Source organism: Coffea arabica, chromosome 3c (assembly GCF_036785885.1).
Source record: "Coffea arabica cultivar ET-39 chromosome 3c, Coffea Arabica ET-39 HiFi, whole genome shotgun sequence".
Lineage (NCBI taxonomy): Eukaryota > Viridiplantae > Streptophyta > Magnoliopsida > Gentianales > Rubiaceae > Coffea > Coffea arabica.
The window spans coordinates 19,032,867-19,047,875 of record NC_092314.1 but is presented as its reverse complement, the minus strand read 5'-3'; the positions used below and the strand labels follow the sequence as shown (position 1 = coordinate 19,047,875).

Here is a 15,009-nt window from a genome sequence, read left to right as displayed (position 1 = left end):
TCAACCTATCTCAGGTCGACGCCGCCAAGGAAAGGCTATCAAGCCAACTCGAAACCGCGGAGGCCGAGCTAGAGTCCCTGAAGAAACAACTTGCGGATGCCAAATCCTCCTGCGAGCTGGAGAAGAAGAAAGCAGCTGAGCTGGCCGCGGCTCTGGAGGCCGAGCACAAAAGATCTACCGAGCTGGTGGAAGCGGCTAAGGAGGAAGGGCGTCAGCTAGGCGTTCAAGAGTTTAAAAAGTCTGAAGGCTTCATGAACGACCTGGCCATCCTGAATGGCCCCGTCCTGCAGCTCGGCTACACCAAAGCCATGGCAGATGTTCAGTCCTTGAACTTGCCGGGTTTTGACCTGAGAAAATGGCCTGACTACAACCCCCAAGCCGTCCATCAAATTGACAGGCTTGTCACGGGCTACTCCAATGGGCGCGACCTGGTTGCCTTGGTCGCCGACCCTACTCTTCCCGCAGCCTCTCCCGAGCCAGAGCAAGAACAGCAAGGGGAGAGCTAGATGGATAGTACATAGGATAGGCCTATAGGAATTAGGCTAAGGTAGGGACCGAGCTGGCCAGCTCGCTTTTGTATAGCCCTCCGCATGTATATGCCTTTTTTTTGAAATGGAATAGATGGCCTACTTTCTCATCCAACACTTGTAAAAATTTTTTATTATTTAAAAGCTTTGAATACATTATAAGCCCAAGTGCTGAACTAACAAAATGAAAACAGACCTGTCCGGCTGACCATTTTCAGCTCAGGCAGGATACTAAAGAAAAAGCCTTAAATTTGAATTGTGCCAGGTGCACGGGACTTCGCCTCCATCCAGGCGAGCTAGCTTACAATAACCTACCCGGTCAGCTTCCCTTACCACGTAGGGACCTTCCCAGTTTGGGTCTAACTTACCCGTGCCCCCAGCTCGGCTCACGGAGTTCTTGCGTAATACCAGGTCCCCTGGCTTGAAAGAAAGGTGCCTAACCCTGGCATTGTAATAGCGTGCGACCTGGCCCTTATACTTAGCCATTCTTATAGCCGCTTCTTCCCTTCGATGCTCGACTAAGTCCAAGTCAAGCCGCATCTCCTCCTCATTATCCTGAGCCACAAAGTGTTGCACCCTACCCGAGGGCACTCCAATCTCTGTTGGAATTACTGCCTCGACCCCGTATGTCAGGACGAACGGTGTCTCTTGGGTGGCCGTCCGAGGCGTTGTCCGGTAAACCCATAGTATGGTGGGCAGCTCCTCCAGCCAATTAGTTCGGGTAGACTCTATTCTTGTCTTCAGGCCGTGCAGGATGGTTCTGTTGACATTCTTGACCTGTCTATTGGCTTGGGGGTGCCCCACTGAAGTGAAGTGCTGCTGGATGCCGAGCTCCGTGCACCATTCTTGGAGAGAGTGGTCAGCGAACTGCCTGCCGTTGTCCGAGATGAGAGCCCTTGGTATGCCAAATCGGCAGACTATGCTTTTCCAGAGGAATTTCTGGATCGACCTGCTGCTAATCGTGTTGATGGACTCGGCCTCTACCCACTTAGTGAAGTAATCAATGGCTACCACCAAGTGTTCGTAGCCACCTGGAGCTCGGGGAAACGGCCCCAACAGGTCAATCTCCCATTGGAAGAATGGCCACGGGCTACTGAGAGGAATCATTTCCTGAGTGGGGGTGTGATGGATTGGGGCGTGTAGCTGGCAAGACTTACACCGGGCTACCAGCTCGGCCGAGTCCCTGAAGATGGTGGGTCAATAGTATCCAGCCAGCATTCCCTTCTTGGCCAATACTCAAGGGCCAACGTGATTGCCGCAGATGCTTTCATGCAACTCGCGCAAGACATAACTTCCTTCCTCGGGCGTTACACACTTCAACCAGGGTTGCAAGTGAGATTTCCTGTATAAGACTCCATGCGTGAGCACGTACTTTTGCGACTTAAGGAGGACTTTGCGGGCCTCTACCCTGCTCGGTGGGAGCTCCCATTGAGCCAGGTACTGGACAATAGGATCCATCCACGAGCTCACCACCTGAATGACCACAGCATTGAACGGTTCATAGGCCCGACTTCTGACGACCTCCACCAGTATTTCACGACCTAAGACGCCAACCGAGGTAGAGGCCAGTTTAGACAGGGCGTCAGCTCTCTTGTTCTGGCTTCGCGGAATCTGTTCAAGCGCGAACTGCTCGAACAGGCCCTTCAGCTCGCGTGTCTTGGCCACATACCTTCTTAGCGTCCCCTCTTTGACCTCGTAGCTTCCCCATACCTGGTTCACTATCAGCTGCGAGTCGCTATAGGCCTTTATTGATCTAGCCCCTAACTTCCGGGCCATCTCCATCCCTGTAATTAGAGTCTCGTACTCTGATTCATTGTTAGAAGCTCTAAAATCGAACCTCAGAGCGTAGGGCAGCTCCTCCCTAGTAGGGCTGATAAAGAGGAGCCCGGCCCCACATCCTTCCTTACTTGACGCGCCGTCCACGTACAACGTCCAGGTGAGATCAGCTCGTCCCGCAGCCTCAGTAACCTTCCTGGCCTGGGCCGTCTCTCTGGCCAGTTCAGCTTTGACTGCTTTTCCAGAATGCTCGGCCTCGGCAACGTTTAATGCCTGTCCCCCCTCCGCTGCCTCTCCGGCCGGTCCGACCTCGGCAGTTTTTTGAATTTGTTTGGCCTTAGCTGCTTCTCCAGCCTGTCCGCGCTCGGCAGTTTCTTTGACCTGCTCGGCCTCATTTGTCTCTTTGGACGGTCCGACCTCCGCTACTTGAATGGCCTGGGTGACCTCGGCAGCGTCTCCGGCCTCAAAGACCTCTGCTGCTTCTCGGGCCTGGGTGGCTTTGGTAGTTTTTGGAGTCTGTAAGGTTTTGGCTGCTTGCCTGATGTGCGCATCTTTAACAATTTCTCCATCCTTCCTGGCCTGTATGTCCCTGGCCAGATCGACCTCCGCTTCAGGCGATCCAAAGGAAACGCCATCCGCTATGAAGTCCGCCAACGCTTGGGTTTTGATGGCCGTTCGGGGCTGATATCCCAGGTCGTATTCTGACAATTCCACAGCCCACTTCACCATTCTACTCGAGGACTCGGGCTTGGAAAGGATGTGCTTCAGAGGCTGGTCCGTCATGACCACTACGGGGTGAGTTTGGAAGTACGTCCTGAGCTTCCGAGTTGCATGTACTAATGCCAAAACATATCGTTCTACCGCCGAGTACCTTGCCTCGGCCCCCTGCAGGGCGCGGCTGACATAATACACGGGTTTTTGCATTTTGTTTTCCTCCCGCACCAGCACTGCGCTAATGGCACCCTCTCCCGCAACTAAGTAAATGAACAAGGTCTCCCCCAATTTGGGAGAGGTCAGGGCTGGCAACCGAGCGAGGTGGGCCTTCAGTTCATCGAACGCCTTTTGGCACTCCGGGCTCCACTCGAACTGCCAACCTCCTTTCAGGACCTTGAAGAAAGGCGACCCCCGAACTGCCGATTTGGACAGGAATCTGTTCAAGGCTGCCATCCTCCCTGTCAGACGTTGTACCTCCTTAATATTCCGGGGTGGAGCCATGTCCATGATAGCCTTGATCTTGTCTGGGTTAGCTCTCACCCCTTCTTTAGAAATCATGTAGCCTAGGAATTTTCCCGACCTGACCCCAAAGGTACATTTCTTTGGGTTTAGCCGTATTCGTGAGCTCCGAAGAACCTCAAAAATTTCTCTCAGGTCAGAGATGAACTGCTCCTGAGTTTGACTTTTTACTAACATATCGTCCACATCAACCTTCAGGTTTCGGCCGATCTGATTTTTGAACAACTTGTTTACCAACCTCTGATAGGTCGCACCTGCATTCTTTAGTCCGAATGGCATGGTGACGTAACAATATGTGCCTTCCTCGGTGATGAACGAGGTCTTCTCCTGATCCTCCTCGTCCAAGCCTATCTGATGGTACCCCTTGAAGGCATTCAAGAAACAGAAAATCTCATAGCCAGCTGTTGAGTCCACGAGCTGGTCAATCCGTGGGAGTGGGTAACAGTCCTTCGGGCAAGCCTTATTTAAGTCAGTGAAATCCACACATATCTTCCAAGCTTTCTCCTCCTTCTTGACCAACACCGGATTGGTTAGCCAGGTCGGGTAGTAGAGTTTCTTAACTATCTTAGCCTCCAGCAACTTACCCACCTCGTTTTTGACGACCTCCTTTCGCTCAGGAGCAAAGTTCCTCTTCTTCTGCTTCATAGGTCGGACGTTGGGGGACACATGTAGCCTATGGACTGCCAACTCGGTGGGAATTTCTGACATGTCATCAGCACTCCAAGCAAAAATCTCAGCATATTCCTCCAAGAGAGATTCCAAAGAACTCCTGACCAGCTCGCCTAGCCCGGTGCCAACCTTCACCGTGCTCTCAGGTCGGTCGGGCTGGACGGGCAGCTCGGCTAACCCTCGTCTGTCTCCAATCTTTCCCCTTTCTCCATGGGCTCCCAGGGCTCTAAACAAACTGTCTGAACTACCAATTTCTCTTTGCTCTTGAGGGTGGCAATATAACACGCCCTTGCCACCTCCGGATCTCCCAGCACCTCAGCCACCCCAGCAGGAGTAGGAAACTTCATACTGAGATGCAAGGTGGAGCAAATAGCTCGGAGAGCATTCAGTGTGGACCGTCCCAGAATCATATTGTACGACGACGGCTTCTTAACCACCGCGAAGTTTACCGGGACCGTTCGGCACTTCGGGGACACCCCCACCGTAACCATGAGAGTGATCATTCCTTCCGGCCTCACGGGAGGACCCGCAAAACCGATCAACGGAGTTCGAACCGGTACGAGCTGTCTATCCTCCAGCTGTAGCTCCTTAAAGGTCTTGTAATACAACACGTCTATGGCACTTCCGTTGTTTATGTATACCTTCTTCACCTTGTAATTACAGGTGATGACTTCTATCACAATGCCTTCATGGTTATTAGAGGCCAGAGGGACTGCGTCTTCAAGTCCATAGATTATTTCCTCATACATCTTCAATCGCTTGGCCGAGCTCTCCCCCGTGGGAGGGGGGTGATTGTGCCACCGAGCTGTATGACTATCCCCACCAGCAGGTCCTCCGGCAATAGTGTTAATCACCCCCGTCAGATTCTGTGTTTCCTACTCGGGAGTTCGGCCACGAGACCCCTGAAGTCGGTCCCGGGTGTAGCTCGGACGTTCTGACCTGGGTCTTCCTCGTTGCTGGTCAGCTCGTTCCTCTCGTATGAACTGCCCCAGATGGCCTCGTTTGATCTATTTTTCAATGTCTTTCTTGAGGTGACGGCAGTCCTCTGTATCGTGCCCCACATCTCGATGATAAGCGCAATACAGACGTTGGTTCCGTTTGTTTTTGTCCCCGGCCAAAGGACGAGGAGGTCGAGAGAGCCCCTCCTGTTCCATCACTGCGAGCACCCGAGCTCGAGGTGCCGTGAGACCAGTCCAGGACTTGTTTCCTCCCATTGGACGGCTCCTGGGAAGGCGGTCATAAGCGTTTTTCCTTCCCTGGCTAGGCTGTACATCCACCTGGTCGGCGCCCCTCCTGCGCTTGTCATCCCTCAATCTTTCTTGCTCACTCTTAAGGCGATTGGCTTCCTCCGCGTTGGCCTTCTCAAGAGCTCGGTCTAGCATATCCCGAACTGACTTGGGAGGTCTCTCCACGAGCTCGGTATAGAGGTTTTGTTTTCGCAGCCCGTTAATGAAGGCAACAATGACCACCTTGTCATCGCGATCTCCAATCTGGAGGGACTCGTTATTGAAACGTACCATGTATTCGCGCAAGGACTCCTCAGGCCTTTGCTGGATAGTCATCAGATGCGCCGTACTCTTGGAGAAGGCTCGTGATGAAACGAACTTGGCCGAGAACAGTCGCGCGAGCTGGGCAAAGGACCGAATGGACCTGGGAGAAAGCTCCTGGAACCACTGACGCGCCTTACCCTCCAAAAACATTGGAAAGGTCTTGCACCTAACCGCATCCGTAGCAGTTTGCAGGCGTATTTGGGTCATGAAGGCAAACAAGTGATCTTCCGGATCCGTGGTCACATCGTAAGACTTCATGCTTTGTATCTTGAACTTCGCTGGCAGCGGGTAGTCTTCGATGTCAGGGACGAAGGGGGAGGCGATATACCTATCCGCCTCTGGATTTAAAAGCAGGTCCAACTCGTCCTGCACCTAGAGCTGCTCCTTCCGTGGTGAGAGTTCCTCCTTAGAACACCTCCGGAAGGGCTCCGGGTGCTCGGTTCTGGAGTGTTTGTGAGAAGGTTCTACAACGTCAACCTGGTCGCGAGTGAGCTCCCGGTGTACCCTTTTTGGCGGAGGGTTAGGGCTCCCCGTCCTAGATTCGGACGGCCCATCTCCCTGACTCATTAGTCCCTGGCCGGGATGACCTACTGCCTACCCCTTCATGTAGTTCACAATTGCCTCAAAAGTTGGCAGGTTCCCTGCCACCGCCTGGACCAACTGCTCCGGCGGAATTCGTGAGAGCCCCACGCCCTCGTCTCCAGGAGTCAGCCCTCGTGAGGGGTGTTGGGGGCTGCTTCCCTCGTTCCCCTTGGATCCACCAGCATTCCTCTGGGACCTCGTTCTTGGCATGATTCGCAAGAGAAGAATTACGTGTTCCCACAGACGGCGCTAATTGATGCGACAGCCAAAAACCAGATCCGAACTGAACTGTTGCGAGCCGAACTGATCAGGCGCAGCCGACCTGAGAGGGTGAACCGAGTTGAGGGTCCTGTAAAGAAAGGAAAAGGGCGGGACTGGCATCCTCAGAATAACTCCGACGGTCAAGTCAGTAAAGCTTGTCCACAGAGTAATAGTTTAGAGTACTAGTTTATACATACATTGTGTGGTCTTATGGCGTTGCTTTTATAGGGCCGAATGGGTTGTAGTTTCCTTGTGGGAGTCAAAGTCCCCTTAGGGTTCGGAGTCTTCTAGGGTTTTGCGTGACGGCGCCTATAAGTTCGAAGGTGGCAGCCCATAAGGCCCAGCACAGGAGCCCTTGACACAGCAGAGCTGACTCTCTCCTGCCGAGCTAGCACGTGCAAGCTGCGTAGTCCCTAACGCCGAACTGACGTGCGTCACCTACCGAGCTGACACGTGGCATGCGTGGATTTGCCCCACTACACTAGCCCCCCTTGAGTTTAGATTCACCGAGTAGTCGCATGAGTCTGGACCAAATTACGAAGCGTCAGGTCGGCCTAGTGCGGGGCCCATGATCCCACGATCGCGCACCTTCTTCGGAAAACCGCCACGTATACCGTCATAACCGTCACCTCAAAGGTCGCGTCCCCCCATGATGGCGGTTGTCAGCGCAAACGTTTTCCAAGATAACCATCCCTTTGCAATAAATTCGAATTTCCAACTCGAGGCTCTTCAACTTCCCGCCCAGGAGGCCTATAAATAGGTCCTACCAAACGTCATTTTCAAGCTTCCATTCTCATTCTCTCCTTTCCCCAATCTTCTTCAGCTCGCTCCTCGCCTAGTGAATCCACCCGAGAGTTGCGTTAATCATCTATCAGCTCTTCCCTATCATCCGCTAGTAAGTCTTCTTTCCATTTTATGTCTTCCTCTTCCACACACTCAGATCTTACTAGCTCGGCACCTAGGCGTAGAGTAACTCGACCTGCACTCATAGAGATACTCTTTTCTAGCTCTTCTTCTTCCAGTTCGTCCGGGTCTGAGTACCTTCCTTCTCCAGTTCCTTCTCCAGTTTTAACCATGGACCAGCCTGGTCAATCTGCCCAACCTGAGACTGGAGCTGCTGGCCCAGGGACCCCTCTGGAGGCAGTTCCAGCTCGCGCTAGGGCTGGACCCCCCTAGGGCGCCCGATATCGACTTTGGGGAAGTCGAAATAATTCCCCCCATCCTTGACCAGGTGGACGTGGACGAGCTGGTGGGGAGGTACGATATTCCTCCCCAGTTCGAGGCTAGGGCAGCCCAACCGGGGGAGTACGCGTGCCGACCTCCTTCTGAGTTTGTAGCTATCTACAAGGATCAGCTCGTGGCTGGTCTCCGCCTTCCCATCCCCTAATTCCTTTATGACATTCTGACCTTCTGGGGCATCCGAATTACCCAAATCGTTCCCAATGCCATTCGGTCGATCCTCGGCTTCTTCATTTTGTGCCGAGCTCTCGAAATTCCTTATTCCTTGGACCTGTTTAGGTCATTTTTTCAAATGAAGGTGAGCGGCCCGGTTCACGGCTGGTTCTACTTCGCTCGCAGGAGCGGAGGGGAACTCCCCACCCGCGAGCTGTTCATGCAAATGCCTTCCTCCATCAAAGGCTGGAAGGCACAATTCTTTTTTGTGAAGAACACTGGGTTTCCTCCCCTGACCTGGAGGGAGGAGACCCAGGTTTCTGATCCAATTTCCTCACCTCTGCCTGAAGCCGAGCTGGACCGCCTGGTCAGCTCGGAAGCCCGGCTAAAAGTTAAAGAGTTTAACAATGCACAGCTCTGGTCGGCAGGGCTGATCCGAGCAGAGGTGAATGACCCTGCCCCCCGATCTCCGACCCCTTCTCCCAGAGGAGCTGACAGCTTGTAACTTCTGGGCCTCATTTCTTCCTTCTTTTTAATGAGTTTGGTCACACTGCCCGAGCTGACCCACTCTTTTTCCTCTGCAGTGAAGAGATTCTCCCAGTTTTTGAACATTGGAGGATCCGGTAGTACTAGCACTCCTACTCCCGCTCTATCCGCGGCCCCCAGTAGCGCGGCTCCTCCTCCTCCGCCAGTGTCCAATCCTCAGATCACAGCTCAGTCGTCACCTGGAGAGGAGCCAAAGAAGAAAAGGAAGAAGACGGCGGCCAAAAGGGTTAGGACCGAGGCGACTTCCCCCCAATCCCAGGAGGAACCCTCAACAGTTCTTGCGCCCCACTACGGAGTGAACTCCGCCGAGCAGCAGGCCTCGTCCGAGTCACCTCCAGCCATGTGGCGTATGAGGAACGTGATTCCTCTGAAGCCTCCTACCGGCCAGAGCTCGCACCCGCACCCCTAGCATTTCTGCCCCAAGTGGGGGCTGTCGGTGAATGACCGAGCTCAATTCCCTGATGCTGCCTGGGAGCTCGTTCAGGGCGTAGTGCTCCCACGCGATCACCACTTCATCCAACTCGCCTCCAACTCCGAGCTGCTGGAGCATATTTACCTCAGTACAGCCCAGGTGATTCCTTATCTTAGTGCCTCCCTGACATCCCCTTCAATTTGCCGATTTCTTATCCTGTATTCGATCTGCAGCTCAATGTCGCTGGGGCCGAGCTCGCGCAGCGGTACGAAAATATGAGGGTCAACCTATCTCAGGTCGACGCCGCCAAGGAAAGGCTATCAGGCCAACTCGAAGCCGCGGAGGCCGAGCTAGAGTCCCTGAAGAAACAACTTGCGGATGCCAAATCCTCCTGCGAGCTGGAGAAGAAGAAAGCAGCTGAGCTGGCCGCGGCTCTGGAGGCCGAGCACAAAAGATCTACCGAGCTGGTGGAAGCGGCTAAGGAGGAAGGGCGTCAGCTAGGCGTTCAAGAGTTTAAGAAGTCTGAAAGCTTCATGAACGACCTGGCCATCCTGAATGGCCCCGTCCTGCAGCTCGGCTACACCAAAGCCATGGCGGATGTTCAGTCCTTGAACTTGCCGGGTTTTGACCTGAGAAAATGGCCTGACTACAACCCCCAAGCCGTCCATCAAATTGACAGGCTTGTCACGGGCTACTCCAATGGGCGCGACCTGGTTGCCTTGGTCGCCGACCCTACTCTTCCCGCAGCCTCTCCCAAGCCAGAGCAAGAACAGCAAAGGGAGAGTTAGATGGATAGTACATAGGATAGCCCTATAGGAATTAGGCTAAGGTAGGCACCGAGCTGGCCAGCTCGCTTTTGTATAGCCCTCCGCATGTATATGCCTTTTTTTTGAAATGGAATAGATGGCCTACTTTCTCATCCAACACTTGTAAAAATTTTTTATTATTTAAAAGCCTTGAATACATTATAAGCCCAAGTGCTGAACTAACAAAATGAAAACAGACCTGTCCGGCTGACCATTTTCAGCTCAGGCAGGATACTAAAGAAAAAGCCTTAAATTTGAATTGTGCCAGGTGCACGGGACTTCGCCTCCATCCAGGCGAGCTAGCTTACAATAACCTACCCGGTCAGCTTCCCTTACCACGTAGGGACCTTCCCAATTTGGGTCTAACTTACCCGTGCCCCCAGCTCGGCTCACGGAGTTCTTGCGTAATACCAGGTCCCCTGGCTTGAAAGAAAGGTGCCTAACCCTGGCATTGTAATAGCGTGCGACCTGGCCCTTATACTTAGCCATTCTTATAGCCGCTTCTTTCCTTCGATGCTCGACTAAGTCCAAGTCAACCCGCATCTCCTCCTCATTATCCTGAGCCACAAAGTGTTGCACCCTACCCGAGGGCACTCCAATCTCTGTTGGGATTACTGCCTCGACCCCGTATGTCAGGACGAACGGTGTCTCTTGGGTGGCCGTCCGAGGCGTTGTCCGGTAAGCCCATAGTATGGTGGGCAGCTCCTCCAGCCAATTAGTTCGGACAGACTCTATTCTTGTCTTCAGGCCGTGCAAGATGGTTCTGTTGACATTCTCGACCTGGCTATTGGCTTGGGGGTGCCCCACTGAAGTGAAGTGCTGCTGGATGCCGAGCTCCGTGCACCATTCCTGGAGAGAGTGGTCAGCGAACTGCCTGCCGTTGTCCGAGATGAGAGCCCTTGGTATGCTAAATCGGCAGACTATGCTTTTCCAGAGGAATTTTTGGATCGACCTGCTGCTAATCGTGTTGATGGACTCGGCCTCTACCCACTTAGTGAAGTAATCAATGGCTACCACCAAGTATTCGTAGCCACCTGGAGCTCGGGGAAACGGCCCCAACAGGTCAATCTCCCATTGGAAGAATGGCCACGGGCTACTGAGAGGAATCATTTCCTGAGTGGGGGTGTGATGGATTGGGGCGTGTAGCTGGCAAGACTTACACCGGGCTACCAGCTCGGCCGAGTCCCTGAAGATGGTGGGTCAATAGTATCCAGCCAGCATTCCCTTCTTGGCCAATACTCTAGGGCCAACGTGATTGCCGCAGATGCTTTCATGCAACTCGCGCAAGACATAACTTCCTTCCTCGGGCGTTACACACTTCAACAAGGGTTGCAAGTGAGATTTCCTGTATAAGACTCCATGCGTGAGCACGTACTTCTGCGACTTAAGGAGGACTTTGCGGGCCTCTACCCTGCTCGGTGGGAGCTCCCATTGAGCCAGGTACTGGACAATAGGATCCATCCACGAGCTCACCACCTGAATGACCACAGCATTGAACGGTTCATAGGCCCGACTTCTGACGACCTCCACCAGTATTTCACGACCTAAGACGCCAACCGAGGTAGAGGCCAGTTTAGACAGGGCGTCAGCTCTCTTGTTCTGGCTTCGCGGAATCTGCTCAAGCGCGAATTGCTCGAACAGGCCCTTCAGCTCGCGTGTCTTGGCCACATACCTTCTTAGCGTCCCCTCTTTGACCTCGTAACTTCCCCATACCTGGTTCACTATCAGCTGCGAGTCGCTATAGGCCTTTATTGATCTAGCCCCTAACTTCCGGGCCATCTCCATCCCTGTAATTAGAGTCTCGTACTCTGATTCATTGTTAGAAGCTCTAAAATCGAACCTCAGAGCGTAGGACAGCTCCTCCCCAGTAGGGCTGATTAAGAGGAGCCCGGCCCCACATCCTTCCTTACTTGACGCGCCGTCCACGTACAACGCCCAGGTGAGATCAGCTCGTCCCGCAGCCTCAGTAACCTTCCTGGCCTGGGCCGTCTCTCTGGCCAGTTCAGCTTTGACTGCTTTTCCAGAATGCTCGGCCTCGGCAACGTTTAATGCCTGTCCCCCCTCCGCTGCCTCTCCGGCCGGTCCGACCTCGGCAGTTTTTTGGATTTGTTTGGCCTTAGCTGCTTCTCCTGCCTGTCCGCCCTCGGCAGTTTCTTTGACCTGCTCGGCCTCATTTGTCTCTTTGGACGGTCCGACCTCCGCTACTTGAATGGCCTGGGTGACCTCGGCAGCGTCTCCGGCCTCAAAGACCTCTGCTGCTTCTCGGGCCTGGGTGGCTTTAGTAGTTTTTGGAGTCTGTAAGGTTTTGGCTGCTTGTCTGATGTGCGCATCTTTAACAACTTCTCCATCCTTCCTGGCCTGTATGTCCCTGGCCTGATCGACCTCCGCTTCGGGCGATCCAAAGGAAACGCCATCCGCTATGAAGTCCGCCAACGCTTGGGTTTTGATGGCCGTTCGGGGCTGATATCCCAGGTCGTATTCTGACAATTCCACAGCCCACTTCACCATTCGACTCGAGGACTCGGGCTTGGAAAGGATTTGCTTCAGAGGCTGGTCCGTCATGACCACTACGGGGTGAGTTTGGAAGTACGTCCTGAGCTTCCGAGCTGCATGTACTAATGCCAAAACATATCGTTCTACCGCCGAGTACCTTGCCTCGGCCCCCTGCAGGGCGCGGCTGACATAATACACGGATTTTTGCATTTTGTTTTCCTCCCGCACCAGCACTGCGCTCATGGCCCTCTCTCCCGCAGCTAAGTAAATGAACAAGGTCTCCCCCAATTTGGGAGAGGTCAGGGCTGGCAACCGAGCGAGGTGGGCCTTCAGTTCATCGAACGCCTTCTGGCACTCCGGGCTCCACTCGAACTGCCAACCTCCTTTCAGGACCTTGAAGAAAGGCGACCCCCGAACTGCCGATTTGGACAGGAATCTGTTCAAGGCTGCCATCCTCCCTGTCAGACGTTGCACCTCCTTAATATTCCGGGGTGGAGCCATGTCCATGATAGCCTTGATCTTGTCTGGGTTAGCTCTCACCCCTTCTTTAGAAATCATGTAGCCTAGGAATTTTCCCGACCTGACCCCAAAGGTACACTTCTTTGGGTTTAGCCGCATTCGTGAGCTCCGAAGAATCTCAAAAATTTCTCTCCGGTCAGAGATGAACTGCTCCTGAGTTTGACTTTTTACTAACATATCGTCCACATCAACCTCCACGTTTCAGCCGATCTGATTCTTGAACAACTTGTTTACCAACCTCTGATAGGTCGCACCTGCATTCTTTAGTCCGAATAGCATGGTGACGTAACAATATGTGCCTTCCTCGGTGATGAACGAGGTCTTCTCCTGATCCTCCTCGTCCAAGGCTATCTGATGGTCTTGAAGGCATTCAAGAAACAGAAAATCTCATAGCCAGCTGTTGAGTCCACGAGCTGGTCAATCCGTGGGAGTGGTAACAGTCCTTCGGGCAAGCCTTATTTAAGTCAGTGAAATCCACACATATCCTCCAAGCTTTCTCCTCCTTCTTGACCAGCACCGGATTGGCTAGCCAGGTCGGGTAGTAGAGTTTCTTAACGATCTTAGCCTCCAGCAACTTACCCACCTCGTTTTTGACGACCTCCTTTCGCTCAGGAGCAAAGTTCCTCTTCTTCTGCGTCATAGGTCGGACGTTGGGGGACACATGTAACCTATGGACTGCCAACTCGGTGGGGATTTCTGACATGTCATCAGCACTCCAAGCAAAAATCTCAGCATATTCCTCCAAGAGAGATTCCAAAGAACTCCTGACCAGCTCGCCTAGGCCGGTGCCAACCTTCACCGTGCTCTCAGGTCGGTCGGGCTGGACGGGCAGCTCGGCTAACCCTCGTCTGTCTCCAATCTTTCCCCTTTCTCCATGGGCTCCCAGGGCTCTAAACAAACTGTCTGAACTACCAATTTCTCTTTGCTCTTGAGGGTGGCAATATAACACGCCCTTGCCACCTCCGGATCTCCCAGCACCTCAGCCACCCCAGCAGGAGTAGGAAACTTCATACTGAGATGCAAGGTGGAGCAAATAGCTCGGAGAGCATTCAGTGTGGACCGTCCCAAAATCATATTGTACGACGACGGCTTCTTAACCACCGCGAAGTTTACCGGGACCGTTCGGCACTTCGGGGACACCCCCACCGTAACCATGAGAGTGATCATTCCTTCCGGCCTCACGGGAGGACCCGTAAAACCGATCAACGGAGTTCGAACCGGTACGAGCTGTCTATCCTCCAGCTGTAGCTCCTTAAAGGTCTTGTAATACAGCACGTCTATGGCACTTTCGTTGTCTATGTATACCTTCTTCACCTTGTAATTACAGGTGATGACTTCTATCACAATGGCTTCATGGTTATTAGAGGCCAGAGGGACTGCGTCTTCAAGTCCATAGATTATTTCCTCATACATCTTCAATCGCTTGGCCGAGCTCTCCCCCGTGGGAGGGGGGTGATTGTGCCACCGAGCTGTATGACTATCCCCACAAGCAGGTCCTCCGGCAATAGTGTTAATCACCCCCGTCAGATTCTGTGTTTCCTGCTCGGGAGTTCGGCCACGAGACCCCTGAGGTCGGTCCCGGGTGTAGCTCGGACGTTCTGACCTGGGTTTTCCTCGTTGCTGGTCAGCTCGTTCCTCTCGTATGAACTGCCCCAGATGGCCTCGTTTGATCTGTTTTTCAATGTCTTTCTTGAGGTGACGGCAGTCCTCTGTATCGTGCCCCACATCTCGATGATAAGCGCAATACAGACGTTGGAGTACCCGAGAGGTGGTTGGGGGAAGAAAAAGAAACGGCAGAACATGAGGCGACCATTTCTTAAAGATGCAGGCGAGGAATGAACATAGGAAAACCTGTGGCTACATGGGAAATGCAACAGAGGAACAAATAGATGAAGACTCAAAGTCATCTGGGAAATGCATCCAAGGAACAACAGATGCAAGCTCACGGCTAAAAGAAAAACGCAGCAAGGGAAAAACGTGTGTAAGCTCACAGGTAACTGGAAAATCGCAGCAAGGAACAAATAAGGGAAACTTCATGTATCATGGCTGGAAAATTCTGGGCAAAAGGTTTAGCACGTCAAACCAGTTTTTCAAACATAAAACCAACCCAAATATAATTATCATACAAACTTTCTATCTTGTAACATGACACCTGGGGATTCTAACATTAAGATGGTCGGACAAACCAAGCAAAAATCTGAGCAAACTCAGTAAACAATCCTACAACAAGAAGAAAGAAAGAA

General features: G+C 52.9%; 2 protein-coding genes across 2 annotated transcripts; both read right to left on the bottom strand.

Annotated features, from left to right (window-relative positions):
- Positions 1-5,212: 5,212 nt before the first annotated feature.
- LOC113735732 (uncharacterized) lies at positions 5,213-6,547 on the bottom strand. Its single transcript, XM_027262727.2, has 2 exons — positions 6,354-6,547; positions 5,213-6,083 (listed from the first exon to the last, which is right to left on the bottom strand). Exons 1-2 carry the CDS (start codon positions 6,545-6,547, stop codon positions 5,213-5,215), a joined length of 1,065 nt encoding a protein of 354 aa, XP_027118528.2.
- Positions 6,548-10,954: 4,407 nt separating this feature from the next.
- Positions 10,955-12,943, bottom strand: LOC140037878 (uncharacterized). The gene has a single exon (XM_072083032.1). The coding sequence runs from the start codon at positions 12,941-12,943 to the stop codon at positions 10,955-10,957; it is 1,989 nt and encodes a 662-aa protein (XP_071939133.1).
- Between the last annotated feature and the right edge of the window lie 2,066 nt (positions 12,944-15,009).